Source organism: Chroicocephalus ridibundus, chromosome 1, assembly GCF_963924245.1.
Source record: "Chroicocephalus ridibundus chromosome 1, bChrRid1.1, whole genome shotgun sequence".
NCBI classification, from domain to species: Eukaryota; Metazoa; Chordata; class Aves; order Charadriiformes; family Laridae; genus Chroicocephalus; species Chroicocephalus ridibundus.
In genome coordinates, this window is record NC_086284.1 from 193,233,703 (window position 1) to 193,261,393 (window position 27,691).

At 41.5% G+C, this 27,691-nt stretch overlaps 1 protein-coding gene across 4 annotated transcripts in view; it reads left to right on the top strand.

Annotated features, from left to right (window-relative positions):
• The window catches only part of ST7 (suppression of tumorigenicity 7), a 152,256-nt gene that overhangs the window by 79,942 nt on the left and 44,623 nt on the right, over nt 1-27,691 (top strand). For 3 of the 4 annotated variants that reach the window (XM_063323239.1, XM_063323237.1, XM_063323238.1), the window contains exons 2-8: nt 554-636; nt 11,504-11,663; nt 16,236-16,290; nt 16,867-16,982; nt 18,111-18,186; nt 19,932-20,086; nt 23,368-23,465. In XM_063323239.1, coding sequence (XP_063179309.1) covers nt 559-636; nt 11,504-11,663; nt 16,236-16,290; nt 16,867-16,982; nt 18,111-18,186; nt 19,932-20,086; nt 23,368-23,465 — 738 coding nt within the window. In that variant the 5' untranslated portion in view covers nt 554-558. The remainder of the gene's footprint in view (nt 1-553; nt 637-11,503; nt 11,664-16,235; nt 16,291-16,866; nt 16,983-18,110; nt 18,187-19,931; nt 20,087-23,367; nt 23,466-27,691) is intronic. The other variant, XM_063323240.1, reaches the window with a different exon arrangement.

A 27,691-nucleotide genomic window follows, 5' to 3' on the forward strand; every position in this document is an offset into this window, starting at 1 on the left:
ATTTATTCGCTATTGTCATGCTGAGTGGTTCACCAAATTTAATGCAGTGGAATAACTTAGGGAAATGCTATTATCTCCTACTTTATAAGTGAGAACCAAAGTAATGAGAAGTAAAAGGCTTTTAAAAATTTGTCCCGATAGTTTCACCAAGATCATACAGGACATTGAGACAATGTTGAATGCAAGACATTGAGATTAACCCCTAAGATTTCTAACTGCAATGGAGTAGCAAAGGCAGATATCATGGGGAATACTGAACTCGGTGTCAGTGGAGCACTGACTGGAATAGGAAAAGACCCAAATGTGCGTGTAACTGTTTTCCAATGCCTTGTGATTGACTCTGTTGTGAAAACAAAATTCTGCATGTGGCAGTCTAATGCTCTGCTTTATCACATGTTAGGCAGATGGAACAGGATGTTCTTTAAACTGTGTTTTTTATCAGAATTAAGGTAATAACTTATCTGAAGTTGGAAAGCAGCCGGGGGAGGAGGGGACACATGTGGAGAACATGTCCTGCTCTTGTACTCATGGCTTCCTCTCTCTTCTTTTTCAGTGAGTATGTTTTTGAACACATTAACCCCCAAGTTCTATGTTGCCCTGACAGGCACTTCATCATTAATCTCGGGACTTATTTTGGTAAGTACTAGATATATTAATACCACTTTACAAATTGATTTTGTTATCCAGAATGGGATTTCAGACTTTATCCAGATTAATAGGTGTTGTTTATTTTTCCTTAAACTTACATTTCTGCAGTACATAAATGTTGTATTTCTTCATTTGTACTTCCTTTTATGTGGGGAAAAAAGATAAAAGAAATAAAATGCTTCAGTGCTATGTGTCTTTGAAGAAAAAAAGTCTTGAAGGACAATGTGCCCCACTAACAACCCAATAGTAATTCATAACAAGCGTCTGCATGTTAAGTGTTTCCATCAACAAATACTACAGAAATAAAAAGGACAGTAAGAATAAGAGGAGGAGAGGTACCAACTATCTCAGCTTGGCGTGGTCCTTTTAGAACGTTACGGCAGGACTTAATAGGGAAACAGCGATCAGAATATTAGCAATGAACCGAGTTCTGGTGCCAGGATTCCAAGGGATAATTGTTTCAGATCTTCACTTTTAAAATCTTTTTCAATACATATTGGCCTATTCGCTTAAAGGTCTGAAGAGTATTTTTAAACCATTTAATAATCCCTCCTCCCATATGTAATCCCTGAGGGCTTCATTGTGCAAATCGATGCAGTGGAGTGAATCATAATGCCATCACAGTGGCATTATTTTATCTCCAACAAATGGAGGCAAACAATCTAAGAATCTGCATGGTGTACTTAGGTTATTATGCTTATACTGGGCTCTTCTGTTTCCTCACTGCTGAGAGCTGTTTTTTTACTTACACAAATGAATAGAATAGAATAGAATAGAATAGAATAGAATAGAATAGAATAGAATAGAATAGAATAGAATAGAATAGAATAGAATAGAATATTTTAGTTGGAAAGGACCTACAGTGATCATCTATTCCAACTGCCTGACCACCTCAGGGCTGACCAAATTAAAGCATGTTATTAAGGCCGTTGTCCAAACGCCTCTTAAACACTGACAGACTTGGGGCATCAACCACCTCTCTAGGAAGCCTGTTCCAGTGTTTCACCACCCTCTCAGTAAAGAAATGCTTCCCAGTGTCCAGTCTAAACTTCCCTTGGCACAGCTTTGAACCATTCCCACGTGCCCTATCACTGGATACCAGGGAGAAGAGCTCAGCAGCTCCCTCTCCACTTCCCCTCCTCAGGGAAATGTTGTCTTTGTTTTAGTTCTGTTTGTTCAACCAGTCTTAGGTCCTTTGTCTAAAACCAAGTCGTATGCTTTTAAAATCTGATGGATACAAGCTGCAGACCTTCCCTCACCATACCAAACTAGACAGATAATAGGGGGACCAATGAGACCAATTTTTAGGAGTGTAGTTACCACAGTGGTAAGAGGGAAGAGAGAGAGATGGCTAGGTGCTGGTTCACATCACCTCGGATCTACTGACCTCAGAGAAACCTGAAAGCAACTAGGATCCTAACTAAACTGTACCAGTTTGGTGTAGGATATCCGCACCTCTCATTTTCCACAGGGCCTGTAGCTGATGTAGACAAAGAAATGGCATCCTTGACTCCTGAATGCCTGTGAGACTCTCGTCACTTAGATGATTTCAGGTGTAAAGTATCAGGTGCACTGCTGCTGTGCCTTGCTCTGGGGTTTCCTCATAGCAGAAGGCAATTACTTAATGTCTGCACCTTGGGCATTCATCATCCTTGTATGGGTTGAGCTCCAAAGCACAGGACAGGGCTCCAGAGACATCAGCAGATCTTTCAGAATATGAACAGAAGCCAGACCTGTAAGACTTGGATGCAGTTCAGCACAGCTCACTCAAATGCATGGGAGGAAAATACTGAATGTTACATTCAGTACTGTCACTCAGAAAGAAGAAACATTCAAAAGGCCAGGCCCCACCGCCAAGATTAAAAGGAATGAGAGAAATACATGGGTTCCACAGGCACGATTCCATATTTTTTGTTGGAGACCGAAGACAGCAGGAGGAGGTGGCAAGAAAAAGACAGTCTGTGCCCTACCCTGCAGAATCAAACAGGAACAAAACCCCTAAAGAGAGACTCAATTGTCTGTAACTAAATTCCGTGTATAGCATGACTGCAAATGTAGGTACGTTTTGTACTGTGGTCACGAAGGCAATTTCTGAGGAATGTGCTCAGTAGGAGACTTGTGAGCAAGAAATTTCTAAGTGCTGTACTTTGATGGAAAGTGCAGGAAGGAAGTGGCAAGGGGTATTCAAGACTGTGATATGAAGAAAGGGGAAAAGGGCACCAATAGAAGCCTTCCAAGAAGAGATTAACCAAAGAAATGCACCAAATCCTGTATGACAAAGTCGATTACAAACAAGTTGAAGGAACAGTGAGGTGATGTGGGTGTAGATGCAGACTGAAAAAAGATTGAAAGCCTTTTTTGTGGACCTTCACTACTGCTATCAGTTGTTGTCTGGTGTTCATATGTCACCATCATAAATGTGCAAAAGATATATAGGCCAGGCAGGTAACAACCAGGAACCCTAGACTGTAGGGACCAGTGTCTGTGCTGAGAGGAACATGTGGTCTGTAAACTGGATGATGGAAAAGGATCTCAGCAGACATGGTCATGGAAAGAAGAAACTGCAAGTTGAACAGACCATGCATCAGGAAATAACAGCTGAGTAAGTTCTAGTGAGGTAGGGCTAGCCACTTAGCCCAATTGCGCTTCAGCTTAATTATTTCTTAATAATCTTGCTGTTTACCAGTGGCCCTGTAACATGCTGAATTGCCTGCATTACCACCCACTTACCTGTCACACTGCACAGCATCTGCAGTTCTAAAGGATTCTTAGTCCTGCTAGTGGTATTAAGTGAAACTCTTCTATAAAATAAACGTTCCCTTGATCTACATCGCTGGGGTATTTTTCAGACTACATGTACTAATATTCCTTGGAATTTTCCACCATATGGTCTGGCAGATTTCTTTCCATTATCAGTTGGCTGCAATTCCTAATCAGAAGGAGAAATCACAGCACTGCAGGTTATGAAATGATGGAAAATTCCATCATTTCAGAAGTGTGGTAACCGATGGGAAAGTGAACGCTTTTCCTACGTTCGGGTCATGAAACAGTGACTCTCCAGAGTTCGGCTTTGGGCAGCTGCATGCTATGTGAACTCCTTTGCAAAACACTACTCTCCTGTCTTATTTTGTCTCTTACTTTGTTTTCATTCTTTAGGTAAAATTCTGGCCTTGCTGTAGGCAATGTGACTTAAATGAAGCAAGGATTTCAGACCTTGTTTCTTTTCACGATAGCTCAGAACCATACAGAAAAGACTTTCTGTCTCAAGCATTCTCCTTAATAATTACTTGACTACAGCACATAATTTAAATTGGAAAAAATTAATTTAATTCATACTTAATTCATTCAGGAAAGCATTTAATTCATTCAATTCAATCAGTAGTTTAAAATGAACAATTTAGCATATATTTAATTCATTCCTGCACTATTTTTGGGATCAAAAAGAGGAACCAAATTAAGTCCCAAGCTGCATTAGAAATATTGTATTGGAAACTTGGTTTGGCCACAGTTACTTTTAATCCAGTAAAAAACAGGGTTCTGTCTCACAGAATACAATGAGCTGTATTGTATTCCGTGTCTGAGAGGCTAAGCTTTTCCGCAGGTAGGGTAATAAAACTGTCATGAAACACAACTGACGTCCAGTAAAAGCTGTGAACTGGAACTATGTAAATGCCACTAGGATTTCTAAATAAGGCTACGTATTTAACATACAGTTATTGCCAGAGTGAAAGTTAGTTAGCAAATGTGGGTGGCATTTGCACTGCAAACTGATAGAATATCAGTTCTAACAAAGCACAGGCAGAAGTGAGCCCCGATCTTGAATCTCCACCAAGAATGCCTCGTTATTCTCCTTCAGAGCTTAGGACAATAATAAGAGTTTTCTGCTTCACGATAAGAAACATTCTACAATGGACAAAAACCACATCTTTCAAAGATAAGAATTAGAAAGCCAGTCTACAGAGGTGGATCATGAGTGCTGAGTGTACACAGTAGCTAGTGCCGAGCAGCTGGGCTGTCTGCAACTACCTGAATATGTGTTTAGTATGTGAGAGTCCCAGCCTTTTGCAGCCAATAGTGCTAGTACAGGAAGTCTGAGAGAGCACCTGAAATAACACAGAAGGGACCTCTCTTACTCTCTGTAGGTATTAATTGTTCTTCTGCTTGTTTTGTTACCTTTGCTGCAGAGGGGCAGAAGGGTGACTGAGTTCTGGGTTTTCCCACACACTCCAGGCAAGTCTGACAATTGTGCAGGGACAATCTTTGGTGGCTGAAAAGTGATACGTGGTAATTGTTCAAAGTTTCTGCTCTGCTCAACGGAGGCTGACAGGTCAGGGAGGGCAGAATCCTTGTAGGGAGTTCCTAAGAAACTAGAAACACTTGCCAAGGAGCAGATGACAGAGGAAGGGTCTGTAGGAAGGCAGGCTATAACTGAGTCCTCAGATGAGAGAAAGGTATCATAAGTAGCTGGGTTCTACCCAGTGTTGAGAGAAGTACTATACTTAGTCCAGGCAATATATTATTTTCTTTCCCATTTCTGTATTTCCAGAGGTAGATGAAGTGTAAGTAAATAGCTGTTTTGAATAAGCCGCTCGTTAGCACTGTGTGTATCTTCTCATGCTGACTCCTTGAGATAAGATAAGTGGGCAGTAACCAGGAGCAGAATCTAAGACAATGCTAAATATGTGTATTTCATCCAGAAGGAATGGAGCTGCATAGACTTCAAGAATGAAACACTGAGAGCATGGTCAGAGGCGTACTGCGTACTGTTTCTTAGAACCAAGCTGGGCAGGACTGGAGGATCTGTTTGAGTCACTGGCTACCCCTAACAGCTAAATAAAACAGACCAGGGGCTTGCTTTGTCCTAAGGCAAGTGGCATTGTACAGTCACATCCATATGGATAAAAACTCTTGCTTCCCCAAAACAGGATGATCTTTTCCATACTGTCTACTGGAAACAGCCCCTGGGCTGACATCCCCATTAGATGTCCAGTCATTACCTGGGAGAGTTGGCAGAGGCCGGGCAGCGTGCTAGCAAACAAACAGCACGGATGACTGAGCCAGCCAAACCTGTGCTGTCGTCCCGTGTTGTTTATCAAATAGGCTTAACCATTGAATCAAGTTCTGCTATCATTATCCTGTTCCTCAAGAGGGTAACTTTCATTTAAATCCATTATATTGGTTGTTACCACCCCTCATATTAGAAGAGTACTCCAAATCTTACCCCTCTGAGACCTGGAAGCCTCATTACAAGGCTGAATGAGAACTCTGAGCTGTGGAAGTTGCTAGCAAACAAAATCCTTTACTGCTTCTGTTGAAGCCTCAATACACATGCACTAGGAGAGGACTACAGAGTGTTTGCTGTAAGAGAGGATGCCTGTCTCAGATACGATAAACAGGAAAGCGTAATTCAGACTGCTGATAGACATCACTACTTGGTCCAGTGAGAACCACCATCAAAACCACCCCTTGTGAAATGATGTATTTATGATGGAATATCTGTTCTGAAAAACCAGGCGGGAAGATCAGATATCCAAGTGATGCAGAAGAGATGTGTTGCTACACAGAGAAATAAAACGATCCGGGATTGTCTGTATGTGAGAGCAGAGATAAGAAAGAGGATGACTGTTATGTTTTCATTGCACAGGGGAAGAGAAGTACCTGCCCAGACCAACAAAACCAAAAAAAGACCAAGTATCTGAAATGCATTAAGAAGACTTATGAGTGATTAACCAGCTCTCACTTAACCCAAATATATTTGTCACCTACAGATTTTTTTTCATAGCCTAGCCCTGCATTTCTAGAAATCATCAATAAGGGTTTTCCAAAATCAAATGCTCTTACATTAAGCATTACCCATACCCGATTAAAAAATAAAAATTTTAGATTTGGATTTCTAAACACACAAAGGTGGAAATGTTCAGAACAGGGTTTTAACTTGGCCTTTGTGAACATAATGGTTTCAAAGATCCCTTGAGGGTTTGGAGATGTTTGATCCTGTTCTGATTTGAAAGCACAGACACCAACTAGAAAGAATCCAGAGAAGTTTGCCACTGCTGTGAAGGGGACAAGGTCTGGGAAGATGAGCTCCCCTCCCACTGTATGTATATGACAGAAATGAGGTGGCCTTTTCTTTCAGAGGTGGTGCAGAAATTATTATGTTATTGGCAGAAGAATAATGAAGAGGTGATTTGGTACAATCAACATGGCTTCACCAAGGGCAAATCGTGCCTGACAAACCTGGTGGCCTTCTATGAGAAGGTCACAACATCAATAGACAAGGGGAGAACAACTGACGTCATTTACCTGGACCTGAGCAAAGCCTTTGACACTGTCCTGCATGACATCCTGGTCTCCAAACTGATAAAATATGGGTTTGATAGATGGACAATTCAGTGGATAAAGAACTGGCTTGACGGCCGCACGCAAAGAGTGGCTGTTAATGGGTCCATGTCCAAGTGGAGGCCAGTGACAAGTGGAGTCCCTCAAGGATCAGTACTGGGACCGGTCTTGTTTAACACCTTCGTCAGCGACATGGACAGTGGCATAGAGTGCACCCTCAGCAAGTTTGCTGACGACACCAAGCTGTGTGGGGCGGCTGACACGCTGAAGGGAAGGGATGCCATCCAGAGGGACCTTGACAGGCTGGAGAGGTGGGCCCACGCCAACCCCATGAAGTTCAACAAGACCACATGCAGGGTCCTCCATCTGGGTCGGGGCAATCCCAAGCACCAATATAGGCTGGGCAGTGACTGCCCTGAGAGCAGCCCTGAAGAAAAGGACTTGGGGGTACCGGTGGACGAGAGGCTCAACATGAGCCGACAGTGTGCACTTGCAGCCCAGAAAGCCAATCATATCCTGGGCTGTAGCAGAAGCATGGCCAGCAGGTCTCCTCCTCTATTCCACTCTCATGAGACCCCACCTGGAGTACTGCGTCCAATTCTGGAGCCCCTACTACAAGAGAGATATGGATGTGCTGGAACGTGTCCAGAGAAGGGCCATGAGGATGATGAGAGGGCTGGAGCACCTCTCCTATGAGGACAGACTGAGAGAGTTGGGGTTGTTCAGTCTGGAGAAAAGAAGGCTCCGAGGAGACCTTATAGTGGCCTACCAGTATGTTAAGGGGGCCTACAAGAAAGCTGGTGCGGGACTTTTTAGGATGTCGGGTAATGGTAGGACTAGGGGGAATGGATTAAAACTAGAGATGGGTCGATTCAGATTGGATGTTAGGAAGAAGTTCTTCACCATGAGGGTGGTGAGGCACTGGCACAGGTTGCCCAGAGAGGTGGTGGAAGCCCCATCCCTGGAAGTGTTCAAGGCCAGGCTGGATGGGGCTTTGAGCAGCCTGGTCTAGTGGGAGGTGTCCCTGCCCATGGCAGGGGGGTTGGAACTAGATGATCTTTAAGATCCCTTCCAACCCTGACAATTCTATGATTCTATGAAATGATCTTTTGCATTCATTTCCTCTCCGATCCAGATCTCTTTCAATGGGTAATTAATCCTTACAGTCAGCTATTATTCTGCCAGATGATCTCTCATCTGCTGAGCTGTCAAAGCCTTGTTGACTTCACGTTGGTTTCGAAGTGGCTGGTGCAGTTAGAAATCAAATTTGATTTATCGCAATGAGGTTTCAAAACAGTCGACACTGTTTGAGAAAGGTGCAAAAATTCTGCAAAGAGAATTTATTGTTTTGACTTCAGTACCAGATTACAGATTACCTTCTCATACACCCTGAACAAATCACTGCAAGCAAAGGCTTATTATGACGATGATTTATGGCTTTAATTTCTAAGAGACGGTATGCATTGAGATCTGGCTGATGTTTCCTGGCACTGGATGGACTCAACATTGCAACTATTTTTCAAAGCTGCCTTAAACAATTTACGAGTTTCAATGCCATTTTTAAAAGTAATTAATGTATTTGTAAGTGTGAGGAGGCAGACAGAGCAAGTTCCTGTCACTCAGCTGAACTGCAGTGGTGACCACATATATGTACACATTCTTTCTGTACCCTCAGTTTCATTGAAATTCAGTGTGACAGTTCTCCAGCTGGTATACATTTGCACAGGGCAAGTGGGCTCAAGCGTGCTCTTGTGCTGCTCCCTCTCCCTTTCTGGATTTTACTGACTTTTTATCTAAAAGCTGATTATGATTGAAATAATGAGCAGGAATTTATTAGCACATCTTGAAAAATCTGGTTGTTTCTTCTGTTAAAGAAAATATGAAGTTTGTTAGATACGGTCTACAACTGCCAAGAGTTTTGAGCGGCCAGTCCGACAGCTGTTCTTCAGTCCCTGACTTAGGTTACAGTGACACCCTTACGGAGTGTCCCTTGCCTCAGTACAGTCTTTGATTCCTAACAGCCATTCCCTCTGAGGCCTTGGACAGGTACAACTGTGGCTTCTGTGCCTTGGTTTCTTCATGCCTCAAAGTTTCCAAAGATAAAACGGAAACAGATGCTCACAGCAGATCTGTGACTGTATCTTACAGCACAGCCTTTCTCTCTTGGTTTGCCACATGCTGCCTGCTTTAGCTTATGATGCTCTCTTTGAAAATGTTGTGTGCCCAAGAGCATGAGATCAGCTAAAACCAAAGCTGGCTCACCTGTGCCAGCTCCTTGTCCACCATCTCTAGTGTTTGGAGGCAGTGGTGCGTGCCAGGGAAAGTATATCAGTGAGGAGCAAGTGTTCAGCAATATTCCTCAGCCTTCTGTCCCTGCCTCCTGGGATTCCCACCTGGGCGCCGCTGCTGATGGAACAAGTACAGTGACAAACGTGCTGTGGAGCCTATGTAAGGAGGAACTATCCAGGCTGTGTGACTTTTTGGTGATCTGCCTGGGACGTAGAGTTCACAAAGATCTGGGCGTGTTTATGTTCTGGTTTCTCCGTGACCATCTGTTTATCTTCCCAAGTGCTTGTGACCTTTATGTGTTCACATAGCCCTTCTGTCTTCTTCTCATCAGACTGTTCCATTCTTCCTTGTTGGTGTCTCCTAGAAGGGCTGTTAGATTGGTTTGGGGGCTGAGTGATCTCCAGGGCTGCCACGCACTCTTCTGTGAACTTGCCTCAGGTGGCCACCAGCTACATTCCCACTCCATTCCAATGCAGCTAGGGTCAGCGTCCTCCATATGAATGCTCTAGATGCTTTAACAACACAGCTGAATTTAGGGGAAGCCCCAGTGCAGAATGCTTTGGAATATCCTTTGGAGGATATGTTCCATTGGAGGAACATTTTCTTACTATGCCAGAAGGTTTATCTTCTGGTTTTCCCATATGGAATGGTTTAAAGGGGGGAGGAGGGGGGGAAAGTGTGGCTTGTCTACAGACAGCCCCATGGAGGCAGAAGTCAGTTCAATTATATAAAGAGCTCAAGAGAACTTAAAAATGAAAAAATATTGTGGAAGGGAGAGCGTGGAGACCAGCCTGAACCTCTCTGCAGTAGGTAGACTCCTGCTGGCTCCTGGCTGGCCCACCAGCACCTGCTTGATGGTGCGCTGATGGTGTCAAAGATGTGAATGCAATCCTTTCACTTGTTGCTAATTGTGCCTAGTTGTAGTAAGAATTAATAAATAACCTTTTTTTTTGGTAGAGATTTTGTAAAAGCTTTCATCGCTGGCATAAACCATGGAGACATTGAGTAATATAGAAAGATCATGCATTCACCATTTCTAGTGTAATCAACATTACAAAGTACTACCAAATTTTTCAAAACCCCTTCGATTTGCTTTTGTTTCAGTTGTTATATAGATGTTTGGGTAATGATTCAAGTGCAACTGCAAAATACACTCATTTTACATACTCATTATAAGCATGCGTGCCTTCACAATTTTTACAGTCAAAACCTTTTCCCTATTTATATGAAATAGTCATTTCCACGTTTATGTGGTTTCCTGAAATATGTGTATTCTTACCCAAGAAAATAATTTGTCGGTGAACATACCACAAATATATATTTATGTATGTAATTTCAATTATAAGGGGTTCTTTTAGGCTGTGATTTTCCAAGTAGAGCTCTGTAAATAATAATTTTTTCTGATTTGCTAGCTGAACCAAAAGCCTGAAAATAAAATTAATTCGGAATCAGCCCGTCAGCCAAACAAAACAAAACACAGTTCAGTTTGGAGGGGGGAAAAAAAAATCCTTAAAGGAACAGGATTCAGCTTCCTGGAGTTTATTTGGTATTTTTAACATTTTTTATATTAAAATTCCTTTGGAAGCATTACTGGGAAAAGAAGCAAACCTGCTTTTCCTCAAGTGCAGAGGGAGCTGGGGAGGGATGAGGCAAATATTGCTGATGTCGGGCAGGATGGAGCTGGGCTCCTCTGTTGGTGTTTTTTTTTTTCTTTTTCCAGAAGGCAATTTAAAGGAACGCTCCTAACAATTTAAAAAAAAAAATTTATTTTTTTAAAGAAATAATTTGACATAAGCTGCTTTGGGTAAAAAAAAAAAAAACAACCACAAACCAACCAAACAACAACAAAAAAAAACCCCACCAAAAAGCCAACAATTATTTTTTGCTGACGAGACTGAGATTTTTTCACCTGTAAACCAGGTTTTTTAAAGCGGTTTAGCCAGATTCGGCACGAACTTGGATCACATTGAAGCTCTCGCTACGCCACAGGGAGGGAGGGAGGGCGGGCGGCCGGAGGGCCGCTGTGGCGGCGAGCGGGCCCGGCTGCTCCCTGGGCGGCGAAGACACTGCCCGGTGCCTCCCTCAGGGTGAGGCGGGAGCCTGCCTATTCGCCCCTCGTCCCTGTCAGGGCGGCGGCGCCATGCTGAGGGAGGTGGTGGTGGTGGCGGGGGGTAGCAGCCGTTAACGGCCGGTGGCTGACGCGGCGCGCGCCGCCTGTGTGTTGCAGATCTTCGAGTGGTGGTACTTCCGCAAGTACGGCACCTCCTTCATCGAGCAGGTCTCGGTGAGCCACCTGCGCCCCCTGCTGGGCGGGGTGGACAACAGCGCGCCCAGCGCCGCCAGCGCCGCCAACGGGGACGCGGACTCCAGCCGGCAGAGCGTCTCAGGTGAGGGGAGGGACGGGGGGAGGGCGGCCCCCCGGCCCTCTGCCGGCCTTTCGAGGTCGGGAAGCTTTGCTCCTTAAGGTTCCCGTGCCCTGGGTTGCTGAGCGCCGGGGAAAACGGCCCTTTGTACCCCCGAGGAGAGGCATAACGAGCCGTGAGCGCCGAGCGGTTGGTGAGCCGTGCACTGGCGCGGCCGCGGTGCAGTCAGCGCTTCTGCCCCATAACACCCCCCGTTTACCTCAGCCGAGGGCGCCTGGCTCGACACTCACCCAGGCCTGTTATGGGCAGTGCCCTGGGCAGCCCGCTGTAGGGTACAAATATCATCTTATGCTGAGCCGTGAGATCAGATAAGGCTTTCTTTAAACTTGCGCTGTTGTCACATAAAAAGGCAGAGCTGCTTCATTAATTGCTTGGGCTGATAATATCTTTCTGAATTCATGCCATGCTTATTATTGCTCAGGCGGCGTTGCCAATGCATCTGTTTTCCCCCTTGTTCTGAAAGCCCTGCTAAATTGCACATGCGGTTTCTGCAATATCGTTTCTAAAGGCAGGCAGCATTTTTATTTAAATTCTTTTTGGATGATAACAAAGTTGTGAAAAAAAGAATCAGAAAAAGATGTCGGGAATGCTCATCTGCTTTTGCATCACTTTATTTTTTAGATCATGTAAGTAGTATGTAAACAACATTTGTATTTCACCTTGCTAAGTGGAAGCATAGTGGCTTTTAATAGCTTAAGGGCTTGTTCTGTTCCTGTCTCTGCTACCGATTTGATTTGTGACTTTGGGCAAGTCATAACACAGTCAGGTTTTAAAAAAAGGCCTGCAGTTTAGGGGGCCTGATTTCAGGCATTTGGGGCTCGATTTTCATGAGCTTCCAGGTATTCACAGCCCCTTTGAGTTTCAGTGCAGGGAGTGGGTGCTACGAATCAGGCTGAAGGGGTCTGACTCTAAGCCATGCAGGCCTTTGAAGTTGACCTTGCCACTCTGGGGCTTCTTTTCTAGTGCATATCATTACTCTGAATGAACATATGATTGAGGAGGTCTTTTGAGAGCCTTACATGAGTGGTATAAATGTATGAGTTGTAATTTTTGCTGTGCGTTTATATATTACTATAACGAATGCAAAGTTACTTGCCCTGGTGAAAAATACAATGTTAAATCAGAAGAGATCAGCTCTTACATGATGGAGGTGAGGATGTAAGTTTTGAACTGAGGCAGCTTGAGTCCTGTTACAGCTCTGCTCCCTGCAAGTCACTTCACTCAAGTCACAGGGTTTGGGATTCTGCTGAGGCACATTGAGTCAGGTGCCTGGTTGCCCAGGGATGGTTCCTCTGAGAGACAGGCCAGCCTCCCTAAAATGAGTCAGCCCCATAAGCAAGCTCTGATCTTTGTAGACAGAAGACGAGTCCCAGGGTAGCTTGTCTCCCTGCTTGGGTGACTCAGCTACCTGGGGGGGATGCATTGAACACTTAGACCATGGGTGATAAAGATGCTGAAATACTGTTGCTTCTGGCTTGAGTTCGAAATACTCACTGTTAAAGAAAGTTAGGGCTGGAGCATCTCAGCTTGTGTTCCTCATCTGTAAAAGAAAGTTTACCTGTTTCAGCCCTAGCTTGGCACACAGGCCATAATCTTAATATTGGAAATTAGTTGAGCTTTCATTAGGGATGTGCCCCTAGAATAAATTAGGGTTTCATTAAATTTTAAAATATATCAGAATTAAGAAGTGAGGAAAAGTGAATGAAAAAAAACCCCAAATTCAGTTATGGAAAAAACAGTATTGTTTAGCAGCCAAGGTGCCCATGTCTGTACCAGGCAAATTTTACTTCTGCTCTTCAGTATTTGTGAAAACAAGCAAAGAAAAATTATCTTTGAACTCACAAGTTACATAAAACATGTGGCCTCAAAAACCCTTGCTCTCTACTGGGTATTTCTTAGGGAAGCCTCCATATAGCACCGTAAAATCAGCTGTTGTCATTCCCATCTCAGGAGAGGGTGTGAATAGCAGCACTGCATGGGCCAGGATATTAGATTTGGGTGAACGGGCAGAAAGCATGGGATGGCTTGGAAACACCTGTGTGCACTGATCAGTGAGCTCCATCACACTTCAGCAGCTCTGAAATAACTCCCATCATTTTAAAGCAGAAGGCACAGTATTTTGACTAATGAGGTTCACCCAGGCATCTTGACTTTTCTGATATACAGAAGTAGTCAAGGAGAGTGTTTGCATTCAGTGCATTGGCACTCGAGTCTATGAACTGGGACACAGTGTCTCTGGATAGCGTGTACAGGTAACCTATTATTCATGTCTTCAGAAAGATATCAGTGCTCAAAACTTGATCATTGAACAAGGAGCTGAAAGATTAATCTTCAATAAATCCTAATTGCTTATATAAAATAAGGACATAGTTTGTAATGTCCCAGAAAAGGCAACCTTTTCAGTTTACCATACATCAACGCTGGGATATTTCTTTCACTACCTGACAAGGTGAAGATGGTTTTTTCACTTGGTTCACCATGCTTTCCTATGTAGATGTTTGACAATGGTAGAATATTGCAGTAGATACTTTGGCCTTCAGTAAGGTCAGAAGAATGGTTGTTGTACTGACACCACGGTATCAGCAGATAACAAGACAAAAGCAACAAAGAGCACATCACATTTAACTAGCCAGACAGATGCCAAACTACCCCACAGGACAGAAGGTGGTAATAAAATCCCTTCTTCAACTCCTCTTTTCCTTAATTCACCCTTTCCCCACTGCAGTGCTGAAGTATTGCATACTTTGGATAAAGTATAACCACTTAAATTCAAACAAGATGAGCACAAAGAATGGTGTGGCTGTGATCAAATTCTTGTTGCCTGATCTTGTTGGTCGCAAATAGAGTAAGCCAAGCCATTGAATTGTGCCTCTGGAACTGAGAAGGCTGATGTTTATTTAATATTTGCTATGGTTTGAAAGTCATATTATGTAAAAACTGTCAGATTGAAGCTTGTCAAACAGCCGTACCCTCTGGCTTCACAACAGGGTCACTGAATGTTGATTGAGCACTTCTGCTGAGTAAACCAGTGGAGCTTTCTAATATTAGCTACCTGCTGAAGTGGCTGGTTGAAAGATGCAGATATATAATCAATGCCATCTTCCAAAACATCTTCCCTTTCCCGTATCTCTGTTTCATGCACGTTAGGTGATGTAGGCACCAAGTTGAGGGCCCACCTCTATGCCACTTGACTAGTTTTTGTGTAGCCACAGGTGTCATGGTGTTATTGCAAATAATTTATGCAAAATGCTTTCTGTCCATGCCACTTTAGCCTCATACTCAGAAGTGGGAGCTAGGTCTGTGGAAAAAGAGAAGGGCTTGACTTGCCCTTCTGTGTTTCTGTCTCTTTCTTTAATGGAACAGGCATAAAGGGAAAAGGCATATATTTACGAGTGTTGTATAAAATAGGGTAGATACCCTGATGACTCAATATCACACCAGGAAACTGTTGCTGTGATCTCTTTAGAAACGATATCACAGATTTCATAGGGAAAAATGTGCTGGTTGACTTTTAGTGGTGGAAAGCAGCTGGTGAAATGCTGCAGGGCCAGTGCTACTGATGCATTTTTGCAGAGCACCATGTGAGGGGTCACCCAGTAGCAGACCTGTGGTGGAACAACATGCTGCCTCTCAGTGAGTCTCTGTGCAATTACTGGGTTTGATTCTGGTCTCACCTTCACTGGAGTAAATTGTCCTTGTTGAAATGAAGAGAACAAATACCATGTTAAACTGAAGGAAGAAAAGCCAGAATCAAGACCTCACTTTTTCAAAAGCCATAGGAATTGATTTTTGTGATTGGTTTGAGTTTGGGTTTTCTGTGGGGTTTTTTTGAGTTCTGTTCTAAATTACATTGCTGTGGATTTTCTTATCCCTTCCTACCTGTTGTGTGACGAATTTGCATTCCATACCCTCCCTGAATGTATGAAATGCTTTTAGTGTTCCCAAACCTTTGCAATGCAATGAACCTTTTTCTGCCAATCAAGTTCAGCATCCTTTGTCAACCTGGGATGCTTATAACTTAAGTAAGGTCAGCAGATGTTGCCATGGATTTTTTACTTCACAAGCTAAGGAGGAATTAAATTTGGCAACTGTAGCTGAGATTCTCAGTGATGTACAGTACTAAATAGACAGTGAAGTTTTTCTGTAGAAATAACAAGTCTGTAGGACTGAGTTAATTGCTGTTTTTCAGTGCAATAACACTGTGTGACCCCTCTTCAATTCCGCATTATGGTAAATGCAGGTCCTGGCACTAATCAGTGTTATCTTTGCATCTGGTGTTTGTAGCTCTGTTAGTGGTTATTTGTCTGGAATGATAACATTTGTTGACTCCAATTTAGATTAAATTATTATTTAAAAAAGGAAGAACAATCTGATTACCTGCATCTCTATGCTCTTGATTTTTTTTTCCATTCACACCCATAAAAGAGAAACGCTATTTGATAAGGCTCATTAGAAGGTAACTGATGTTTCTGATAAACCTCCAGTACCATTGTAATTTGGGAAAGATTCATTATTGTGTGTTTCTGTTTATGACAGAATGCAAAGTCTGGCGAAATCCTTTAAACCTGTTCAGAGGAGCTGAATATAATCGGTAAGTGCTATGGTGCTACAGCTTCAGGCATTACCCAGGTCCTGGGTTAGGGACCTTAATTGTACTTTTCCATTAATCTAGCTCAGAGATGGAATAACAAAACCAACTGTGGACACGTGTTCTCATGCAAGGTTTTTCTGTCACTTATAAAATGTTTCTGAATTAGAAGGAGTTTAAATTTCATGCTCTGGCAGTTATTATTTCTGCAATTTTTGGTGATCTTATAAAAAAACGGAAAACGTAAGTGCGGTATACGTGGTACTGTTAATACAGTAATTCTGTTCAAATCAGTTCCAGCAAACAACCTAATTAATGATATCTCAGTTTCATGTAGTCTTAATGTTTGAATGTGTGTTACCAATCTTCAGTGTGTATTTTCCAACATCCTCATTAGCTTAGGTTCAGCTACTGTTGCCCCATCACAGTACAGTGAAATGCAGTGTATATTGGTTAGGAGATTGGCTGGGTGAACTTGATGGGCTGTGCCCATCTCTAATGTCTAGGATTCTTTTCTAGATTCATTTTTCCGAATATGACCTCCTTAACCAAAATGTCTCTTTGTTGGCATGTTTGCAGCTATACATGGGTAACAGGGAGAGAACCTTTGACTTACTACGATATGAATCTTTCAGCACAAGACCATCAGACATTCTTTACATGTGACACGGATCATTTACGGCCTGCAGACGCTAGTAAGAGACCTTGTGAACAACCATTTTTTGCTAATAGGTTAATGATTGGTTTAAACTGATGCAAGAAAAATGCACTCAGACATCAGTTCTCTTGGGTAGATAAGGAAAGGCAAAAGTCTGATCCTGCCTGGAAAGCTGTTGCTGTTAGATTCGTAGTATTCTAAATCCGAACAAGTATCTATATAGGTATAAACTGTGTAATTTGTGTCATTATTTTGTTCTGCTTTCTTGCTGAAGGCATTCAAGGTACCATTTGCAAGTGTAAAGACTTGTTTTTTCCTCCTGTTTCTTGCAGTGGCTTCAAATATGTATAGCTTAATTTGCCTCCAGCTGCAGTGTAGTATGTTGTGTTACATTATCCAGGTCCCATTTAGCCTATGCTGACAGAAGAGAGAGATCTTAAGTAAAACTTAAATCCTGTGTTTCATACCCTGATGTAGTTAGAAGCTCTGTAAAAAACCACAAACAACGCATTTACAACTGAATTTGATGTAAGCAGCTTTAGTTGTATTAAGTCTTTACTGTTAAGTCCACATGCAAACTTTGGTTCTGATAAAAATGTACGATAATCTTCTTTGTCTCTTGGGAAAGGAGAGATACTGACAGTTGGGCACTCCATTCTGAGGGCATAATTTCAAAGGGGAACATACTGTGCTTTTTTGACACACAATAAACATGAATCCTATTTTCTGAACTCTGGAGGCTAATTATGAGGTGATCTGATTGGCCTGGATGCTGTATGCATTTAACATTCACCTAAAGCAACAGCACAGTAAGGAACTAGAATAAGAATCCCAACTGTCCTTTTACTCTTTTGTGCCCTGTGGAATCTACTTGCCCAAGAGGAAAAAGCTGGTTATCACCTCTGTATGTGACAGTGCAGATGGCATCATCTCTCAGCCAGATTTTCCTATGGAAAAAAGTGTAATTAAATGAAAGAATAAAGCTGAGTATTTGGGACAAAAGCTCATGTTGATTATGTATCTTTTGAGTGATCACTGAGCTCTTTGAAATGCTCTGGAGTGAGTGCTCTGAGAGCAATAAATTCTGTTGTTATAATGCAGTAGATTCTCCTTGTTAACGCTGTAATGACTGATATGCCCCTGTTCTGCTTTTTTTATTGAACAGTAATGCAAAAAGCCTGGAGAGAGAGAAACCCCCAAGCCCGAATTTCTGCAGCACATGAAGCTTTGGAATTGAATGAGTGAGTGACAACAACATTAACATTTATTTTCTGTCATTTAAAAATCCATTTGATGATAGCTTAAGGCAGGGAGTTTGCTACAGTAATTTTTAACCATGATTGCAGGCCTGTCACAGAAAGGCCTACAATGGGAGGAAAAAAGCACAGCTGCATGTTGTGCTAGCCACACAGAAGATCCTTAGGGCAGTGATGACAATGGGAGTCTTCCCACTGATATCAGTGCACTTTGGATCAGCATAGTGAAGTGTTAATTAAGTTGCCTCCTGATGAGCATATGAAATATGCATTTATGAGATGGAGAGTTCCCTTTTGGATTTCTCAGTCATCCTGAACAGAGGCAAGAAAGATGGGACTCATAAACACCTTCTGAAATATTCGTTTCATAGTGTGAAAGAATATGATGTAATTTTCTGGGACTTTTGGTCTTTGAGTCCAGTATTTGTTTTCTCAATGAGAAGTATAGTATTCTGAGATCCCACAACAAACTCAATGCCTTACTGGCATGGCAAACTGTATAAATGTTGCCGAAGTGTATAAAGTGGAGAGAGTCCCTTAGGTTGCTGTCAGAGATTACTGCATTCTAGAATTCCATAAACTAGTGCCTTATGGATTGTCCTCCACGTGTTTCATCAGAAGGAGAAAAAGAATTGTTTGTTCCTGGACAGCAGTTTAACCGAGGCAGCTTGTAGCATAAAAGGCTTTTGCAGAAGTGAATGCAGCTCGAGGTGCCATTAGTGTTCTTTGTAGCAAGAGCACATTGCTGGCTCATATTGAACTTGTCGTCCACCAGGATCCCCAAGTCCTTTCCTGCCAAGCTACTTGCCAGCTGGGTGGCCCACAGCAAGTACTGGTGCCTGGAATCTCTTTTTCACACGGACCAGTTGTTTCCAGTTCCTCCTCTTTGTGAAATGCAACTAGAGGCAGCTGCAGCCCAATTCTATTTCTGTATAAAGAATCTTATTAGCAGTTTGCTTGTATCGGAAAGAAGTCAACAGTCTTAGTCTCATCTAACTTCAGCAGCTAAAAATGTGGTCATCGAGTTTAAAGTAGTTGCCTGGGCTCACCCTAGAGCCAGTGAGAGAAGCACCTTCATTCAGTGGTTCACCCTGTTCTTAGAGAGATGTTTAATCATGTGAAATGAATGGCTTTGTGAAGATTCTCCGTGAGGGAGGTGGAGGGGCATAGATAGTTAAGAGATCTAACTTAGACAGCTAAAAGCTGGATGAGGTGAATCCTACCATGCATTTCACCTTTCTGTGTATTCCTAAAGCTGCTTTCCTGTTTGTTTTTTTTTTGAGGGGGGGATTTGTTTTGTTTTTTTTATCTCTACAATTACATTCATAATCTGTTCTTTGCATATGGCAAGTGTTATAGGTCTATTGTTTCTTTTCATACCAATACAGTAATGGAGACATTTTGTGTTAAAGCAATAGTGCATAAAACTAGTCTTGGTTTCCAGAAGGAGTTTTAGTGATGTAGGCCATGATTGCTTAGTGAGACAGTGCTTTACTTTCTGGGGCAGCGATCAGTAGGTTTACTCAGATGGCTGAGTGATACAGTACCTACAAATGAGAGTTGTGATTTGGTTGCCAGAATATTTATTCATCAGAATAGTTCATCAGAAAGGTATATGGACAAAACCCCATTGCCTTTGTATTTGGTATATCCTTGCCAGTCTGCATGTCTTTGTATAGCTTTTACTTCATGAAACTTTCTCATGGTTTTTTCCTTGTATATTTTTGCAGGTGTGCTACTGCCTATATTCTTTTGGCCGAAGAAGAAGCAACAACGATTGTAGAAGCAGAGAAGCTGTTCAAGCAAGCTCTGAAAGCTGGAGAGGGCTGTTACAGGCGCAGTCAGCAGTTACAGCACCATGGTGCCCAGTATGAAGCCCAACACAGTAAGTTTCTTTGGAGGCAATAGCCATTTCTAAAGGGATAGAAGTTCCGAGGGGCTCCTTGGTTTGGTATTCTTTTTCCCTCTTTTAGAACTATGTACTCGGTATTTAAGATTGACTGGACTATGGCCCTGGAGCCAGACTATTCTTTTTCAGTGTTTTCACTTGATTCTGTTGCTGAGCTAGCAATGTGCACATTACAGATGCACCTTTTCTTTGTCGTGGCAGAAAATGTTTTAGCATGTACTTAACAGAAAAGAAAAAGTAGCAGAGCCAAAAGAGATCTGATATTAGGAACATGCTGGATGCTGATTTAGGAATTTGCACTGAAGTGCCTTTAGCCATTTTGAAACCATGGGCTCATGTTGTGAAAAGGCAGTAAAGAATGATGGGAACAGGAGTGAAGTGATGCTTTGCCAGCTTTCTTCCATCAGCTGGGAGGGTAAATAAGTACACCACATTTTTCTGTGTAAAAGTTAATGAGACCCATTAACCGGTGTGACATTTGAAAAGTTAATTGCATACATTAAGAAAGGTCACAGAAACGTAAAAATTAACAACTGGAATAATACAGTGCTCTAATTGAAAGTCTAGATTTTGGGGTTTTTTTAAGTTTTTAATAAGCAGACTTAGCTGCTCTGACGATATTTATTGGATGCTTCTTAAGAAAATACATGAAGGCTCACAGTAAATGATCAAAAAGATAAATAAAGCAAACAGTCTAGGATATTTCTAGTCTACAATAGCTACTTTTGGACAAAAATAATACCAATTAATTACATAAGTACAAGAACTAACATACTTTGGACATCTTCGGGTTTCTCAGGACCTGAATTCTCAGCCTCTGGCGATCTCGCGTAATTTGGAGATGGCTGGTAAAAATTGTACATAGTGAAATTGTCTGTGATCTCTGGTTTCAAAGGTGTACACAAGTCTATACCTGAAAATCTGAGATTTTATAAAGCTTGGGGGTAGTATTTTAGACATTTGTTGGTTATAAAATGATATTTAGGATGATTTGCTTATTTTTGGAGAAAAAAAAATATAGAGCAGCTGAGCCCTTGAAGCAATTTTCAGGCTTTAGCAGGCTTATGGTTGTCTGTGAAACCTTAATTTGTGCACTCAATCCATCCTGAGCACAGAAAATGACAACAATTCTATGAAGAATATGCAATAAGAGTAATTAAACACTGTCATGATGCTTATGTCCAAGATAACCGTGTTAAGTTTGTGCAGGCAAATAATTATGGTATTTTTGTAACCTGTGTGTGCTAGATGGCTACTGTCATCATCAAATTTGACACCTTCACTATTACTGAACCTTCAGCACTACAACAGAGGAAACAACCAGTTGAATCCCAAAATTAAGTGAATTGCCACAGAGCAGGAGGGGCTGAAAGGTGACTGCTAGCTCTGACTGTGGCTTTGGGAAGGGCTAGATCATCACACTTCTCTATACCACCTAGCCTTCCCTTGATCATGTCAGTGTGCACCCACAGAAGTTAGTGAAGTTCTAGCTTCAGATGGTGCCTTGGACACAGGGGCTTTAAGTAGCATTCTCTGGATTATATGCTGGACTTCTGCATGGTTTACAAAGGTGGAGAGCTCAGCTCTCTTTAGGGAGGAAAGACCATGGGCAGATGTGTTGCAGTTACTCCATGGTTCTGAGATGCCTGTCATTCTGTTCCTGGTCCTTGAAGTTGACTTCGGGATGAAAAGTGGCTATTTCATCTTTTACAGGTGAAGAACACTATGTAATTTCTTGAACAATGGCATGTTGCTCTATATTTCTGTTTATTCATGTGTTCCATCTCCTTCATACAGTATTTTATGTTCAACCATGAATTTTAAGAGTAAATAATGTCTCTGAGTAGCCAACTTAACCTCTTTAAAAAGGTGCTAGTTTACAGCAAGTGCGGGCAGCCTTCTTTTTAAGGTGGCTCATGTTAGTCACCCCAGATCATTAGTCACCTCAGAAGATTTTGGCCTGAAAGGTTATCTTGATTTCATAGTAGGTAAATGCCTTTTGACAGTTCCTTCTGAAAGGACTGAAAAGGAGCTTGGCCTGAAATGTATACCTCTTAGTTACACTACATAAACATGTTGAAACAGATGTAACTAATAAATTGTTTATTAAATATATAGGAATCGATACAGAGATAAGGAATTACATAATATAAAATACTACTAAAGAAATTCCTTCCCTCCCTTATTTATTTTTTCTTCTAAAGTCAGACCTTTCAACCTGCTGCTTAATCTATCTGAAAATTGTAATCACAGCTTTAAAACTATTTGTAGATACTTGGAATGTGCCCATCTTGTTCTTATTGTGAAAGACTTGAAAATGTTAGGAACAGACTAAATCTTTACAGACAGCGTACTATACACAAAGATAATTTGTAGCAGGTGTCTTATATTTTCACGATATGGTAATTTTATAGATGATTAGCTGTCTGCACATTTCCTCTTGGTCCAGAAGCATATTGAGAGTTCACATTGGAATTACAGGGAAGAGAATGAGAAATGAAACAAGTAAGAATTCTCCAAGAGAATAATTATTGCAGCTGTTTAGTTTCCGTCATCTTTGCTGTTAGGGCATCTTCCAGCACATAGGACTGTCATATCTGAAACATGTTAATTTGCCATCCAAAATTGGCAGTGTGAGGAATTTGAAGATGATAATTGGGTAACAAGTGAAGGCTCTGTAAACGAAACATTCAGGGTATACTTCTTTTCTTCTAATCATTAAGGAAAAAGACTGTTAGAGGATGAGGATTTGTTTTGCTGCATCTCCTATTAACAAGCATGTACCTCGTAACTTACAAAAGAGGCAGGATATAATGGGTGTTTTCATGGATGCTCTTGCCTTAACCATGTATGTGAATTGGTAAGTAACTTAATGCTGTGTGTGCGACCAGAGAGTTTTATGCTAATGTTAACTTCATAAGGATTTTCCTTACCCCACTTGATTACTTGATGGGCTGTATCCTATAGCGTTCTCTGTACCTTCAGATCTGCTTATATTTCATAGGTGTAAGGTCAACCCATGGGTCCTTATTTATATCACCGTGTATCTGGAGTAATTCCACTGATTTCAGTGATGTTATGCCACATTTAAATCAGCAGAATTTCGTAAATTTTTATTAAAATCATTGTGAAGGCATTGATGATAGCAAATAACAAAAAATGGCAAGAAAATTTTGTTTCCTTTTATGTTGGCATATTAAATGAACCTTTGTTTGATCTTTTTTATCTTAATGCTGTTTCTTTTTCCTCTTACACAGGAAGGGACACCAATGTGTTAGTTTATATTAAGAGGAGGCTGGCAATGTGTGCAAGAAAGCTGGGAAGGACCAGGGAAGCAGTGAAAATGATGAGAGATGTGAGTTTGGATTTGTTTCGCATGTGATACTTAGATAATAGTAGCATAGAAATGATATGCATTTGCTTACCAGTTAGCATCCATTCCTGCTGCATGCAGCACTGTTGATAGCCCATTTGTATGCGTAATGTACATAATGGTTAAGTTAAAAGATCATTTATAACATGGCCGAAGCAATACTATGAGGTCATAAAATACCAGATGGCCGTTTGCCTGTACAGACTGAATTTCCCATCCTGGTACAGTGCAGTCTTCTATGCAACTTCATGATCAAATAATTTTTTTCTGAAGCATGTAATGAATGATGCTAACAATAAACAGATCTTAAGTATTCTGTTTCCTCCTTGCAAAGCTGCAGTTTGGCTCTGTGCATTGTTTACGTCACGCTATTCAGACCTGAGGACAGTGTTATTTATTCATGCAAAACCTATTACCGAGAAGTCAAAAGCAAGTAATTAATCTGTAATGAACTGATTTCCCTCTGAGATGGGGGATTATTATATCCCTGTTTTGTAGGCAGGGGAGCTACCAATGGTAGTCATGAGTCAGTAAGCGTCAAAGCTACAAATCTGAAATGCCAAACAGTAGCTATTTTGGGGATGGCAGGAGGGGCAGCTGTCCACATAGGCACTGTATATGTTTCAAGTATGTAAAGTGCTCAAGTTTAGAGATAGCTGCAAATGCCCAGCATTTCTTCAAGCGAGATCCGCTGAATGCAGATTAGGAACACAATTCTTTGAGGAGGTGGCTTGCCTCACCCAAGGTAGCAAGCCTGTGACACAAGGAGGAATGGAGCCCTAGAGCTCTGGGCAGATGACGGTAAAACTGCTCTCCTTTCTTACACTTCATTTTCCATCTCCCACAAAAGTGAGGTAGAGGTGAATCTGGCAAGATAAAGAGTTCTGCAAGTTAAGCTGAAGGACCTGAATTTTAAGTGCACAAAATGTAATCCCAGACCAGAATGAAGCACCTGTAAAGTGTGCTTTAGGCAGCTCAGATGAATGGTCCCAATACCTGCCTAGTGGAAAGGGAAATTCTTGCTGCAAGTCAGTGGGAATTATAACATAAAAAGGCAAGTGACTTTCTCTGGGGCTTAGGCACTTGCATCAACAGCAGTAAGGCAAATATGTCTGCCATCTTGGAATCCAGCACCCAGCATCTTCTCCTGGAACTGGGGCACTCATGAATGTTTTTTGAAAACATTGAGCAGAGTTCATCATAATAGTGCAGGTCATCATGCTAACTAATGTACCAGATGGCAAGTGGTGAGTAACTTTGTTTCCTGACTCTAGCTGGCACTTTTCAGGCACTCAACTCTCATTCCCCAGAATCACTAGGCTCCCAGAGAGAGGTGTTGAAAAAGAACTTGTCAAAACCCCAGCCGTTGTACAGCTAGGAGTGTAAGAAAGGGGGACGAGGAAGAAAGACCTGTTTTTGCAGTCTTGTGGTCAGCTGGGAGAATGTTGATTTCAAAAATGTTGTTTTCAGTCCAGACAACTCTACTGATTCTTCATGAATTTTGTTACATAGGCACTCTGGGACAAATACTGAAATGTTTGTGGACAAACATTGGAATTCTAAGTTCTGGCATTAATATACAAGAAATAAAATTTTGAATTTCACATTCAAATATCACACATCATAATTACGGCAACTTCTGGAGCTTACTATGGGCTGCTGAATGTGTTCTGTGATTTGTAGATAGGGCGATGTGGAAGAGATACTCTGTGAACCCTTCTTCTGCTGATGTCAATGTGGACGGTTAATGCAGAGCACTGGATTCAGGGACTTGGGTGGTCCATCTAATCCTAGGTTTCTTAAAAAGCGAGTTCCAGAAAGCTTTGATAATAATGAATGGCTTATTGTGTCACTAGAGAGAAAATTGTGTGATGTTGAAGTTAAGTACAATGTGGATCTCGAAAAGCAACAATGACAGGGAGACCCAAAGTCATCATTTGTTAGACACTTGAAGGATGGAAAACGCTCTCCTCAATAGGAACATTTTGCTAAAAGGAAAGGTCTGGATGCAAGACAAAGGAGGTATAAAGATAGAATTTCAGCTTCTAGAGCTTCATCTCAGATCAACGTACTCTGTATTTTTCCACATACGCCTCTAGAGCACTTTGTTGTGAGCAACGAGAGCTGAGAATTAGCAGGTCCCTAGATGAAATATAAAAGCAGCAGTATCTCTTGGTCGCAACTCCGATACGCTGGGAGCAAGAGAAGGGTCAAGTCAGCTTTGGAGATGCTTTTCTTAGACTGACTTGAAGCTACTTATTTCTGATGAGTGCATATCCTCCATTTCTTCATAGAAGACATAAATAATATACTTATGAAGAAGTTTGAAGAAATGAATGTGTCATTGAAGGCTTCTATGTGATTGATGAGGGAGGAGATGAATTTATTCACCCCAAAAAGAATATGTTGGCGGGGGACTGCTGAATCTAGCATCAGGGGACAGAGGGCGGAGGGCGTGTTTGTGTTTGAAAGATTGAAAACAGATTTCTCAAGACATGGAACATGATGGAAATGAAGTGTTAAGAGGTTCATGACACCATCTGGGAAATATGGTTGGGATGTAGTGAGTCTTTGCCACTTTGAAAAAAGAAAATATTTGAGAGTGTTTTAATTCATTGCATATATGGGGCCATCTTGGGGACATTACTGATGGATTAGATTGTCTTACTTGAATTTTATGTAAGAAAAGGCTGAGATCCTGCATAAAACACCTTAATGGAGAGAAAATGAGTTGTTGGTGACTTAAATAAGATTTTGATTTTATGATTATGTACACTGCTGATAGGAAAATAATCTTCTTTAATATTATATTGAAGATATTTAAAACTTGTTTTAAAAAATGTTTAAAACCAGGAGGTTTTAGTTTTAAAAATTGGGTAGGAAATTCTATTGCTTCTGTGATTGATTTTGAGATAGTATTTTATTGCTTGCCTTGCTGCTTGGATGTCGTTCATTTAGTTGAGTGGAATTAATGAGAATTACAAATCTGTAATTTTCATGGAAGCATGTAATTGAATCATACATAGGTGTTGCTTTTGCTTATATTTCTGATGATAATTATTTACTATATTTTGCTATAGAAACCAGCAGCTGTCACTATTTGTATATATTGAGCTAACTTGTGATCTCATTTTGATTAGTGTGTTGTTGGAATAACTCCAGTCTAGTCAACAGAGTTATTCCAGTTTTATTCCTGTTTATACAGAGCATGATATGGTCTGTGAGGGAACTAGATCTCTTTTACTGTCCCTGAGGAGAACGTCCACAGTGCTGGTTGTTTTATTTGTTGTGCTGATTATGTTAGGAGGAATTAAACCAGTATGTTCTAAACGAAGTTGGAAAATCTGGTATGTGCAGAGGTGAAAGTCCTTGATGGTGGCTGTGGAGAATCTTTAGTATCCCTTCATGTTGAATCTTTATTATGGACAGCCTAGGAGCTAGCTGGTGATGAGCAGGGGTGGCCTTTTGTACCAGCTGCTCGCTCTCTGCTCTTTACTGATTCCCTCACCTTTACAATGGAAGAAAACAGAAGTGTGCTAAGTTTGTGTTTCATGTTTTTCATTGATTAAAAACAGAGATGATGTGAAGGGTTTGCAAAGGCACTTCTCAGTACTTTTTGGGTGACTGGATCAGCGACTGCGCTACTGAATTCAGAAGCAGACCAACTCCTTGACTAGGTCACTGGAGTATCCAAGTTAAAATGTACCGTGCAAGAAACTGAATTGTCAGATTAATCTGAGCTTCTTGGGATGTTCTAGAGAACATTTGGACTGTGAAACAAGCTTTCATTGGAGGGTGATGTATAGTTAGGAAAGAGAAGGGTGGCAGGCAGAAAGCGTGCTAGTGGACAAAGTGAACAGAAGCTCTTAATCTCTGCCTCTTTCAGAGAGAAGATGAGAGAAACTCATTCTAGAGTGTCTTTATCTCCTACCCCCAGCTCTGCTGTCCCTGAAGACTGCTTTGTAGTCTTAACAAGTCTATGTTTCTGAGACACAGTGGAATTGCAACTTGCCCCATGCTTTGCAGCTTTGTTTCGAAATGAATGAGGTTTAGGGAGGGAAGAGACTCTCCAAGTCTTTCCTGAATTCTGGAGAAGGAGAGAAACCGAAACACTTATTAAGGGTCAGAAGAGTACATTTTATTTCTGGGATCAGTTATATCTACTGAGACATTACTCTTGAGCTCACAGTAAAGGACCTAGAAGTCTG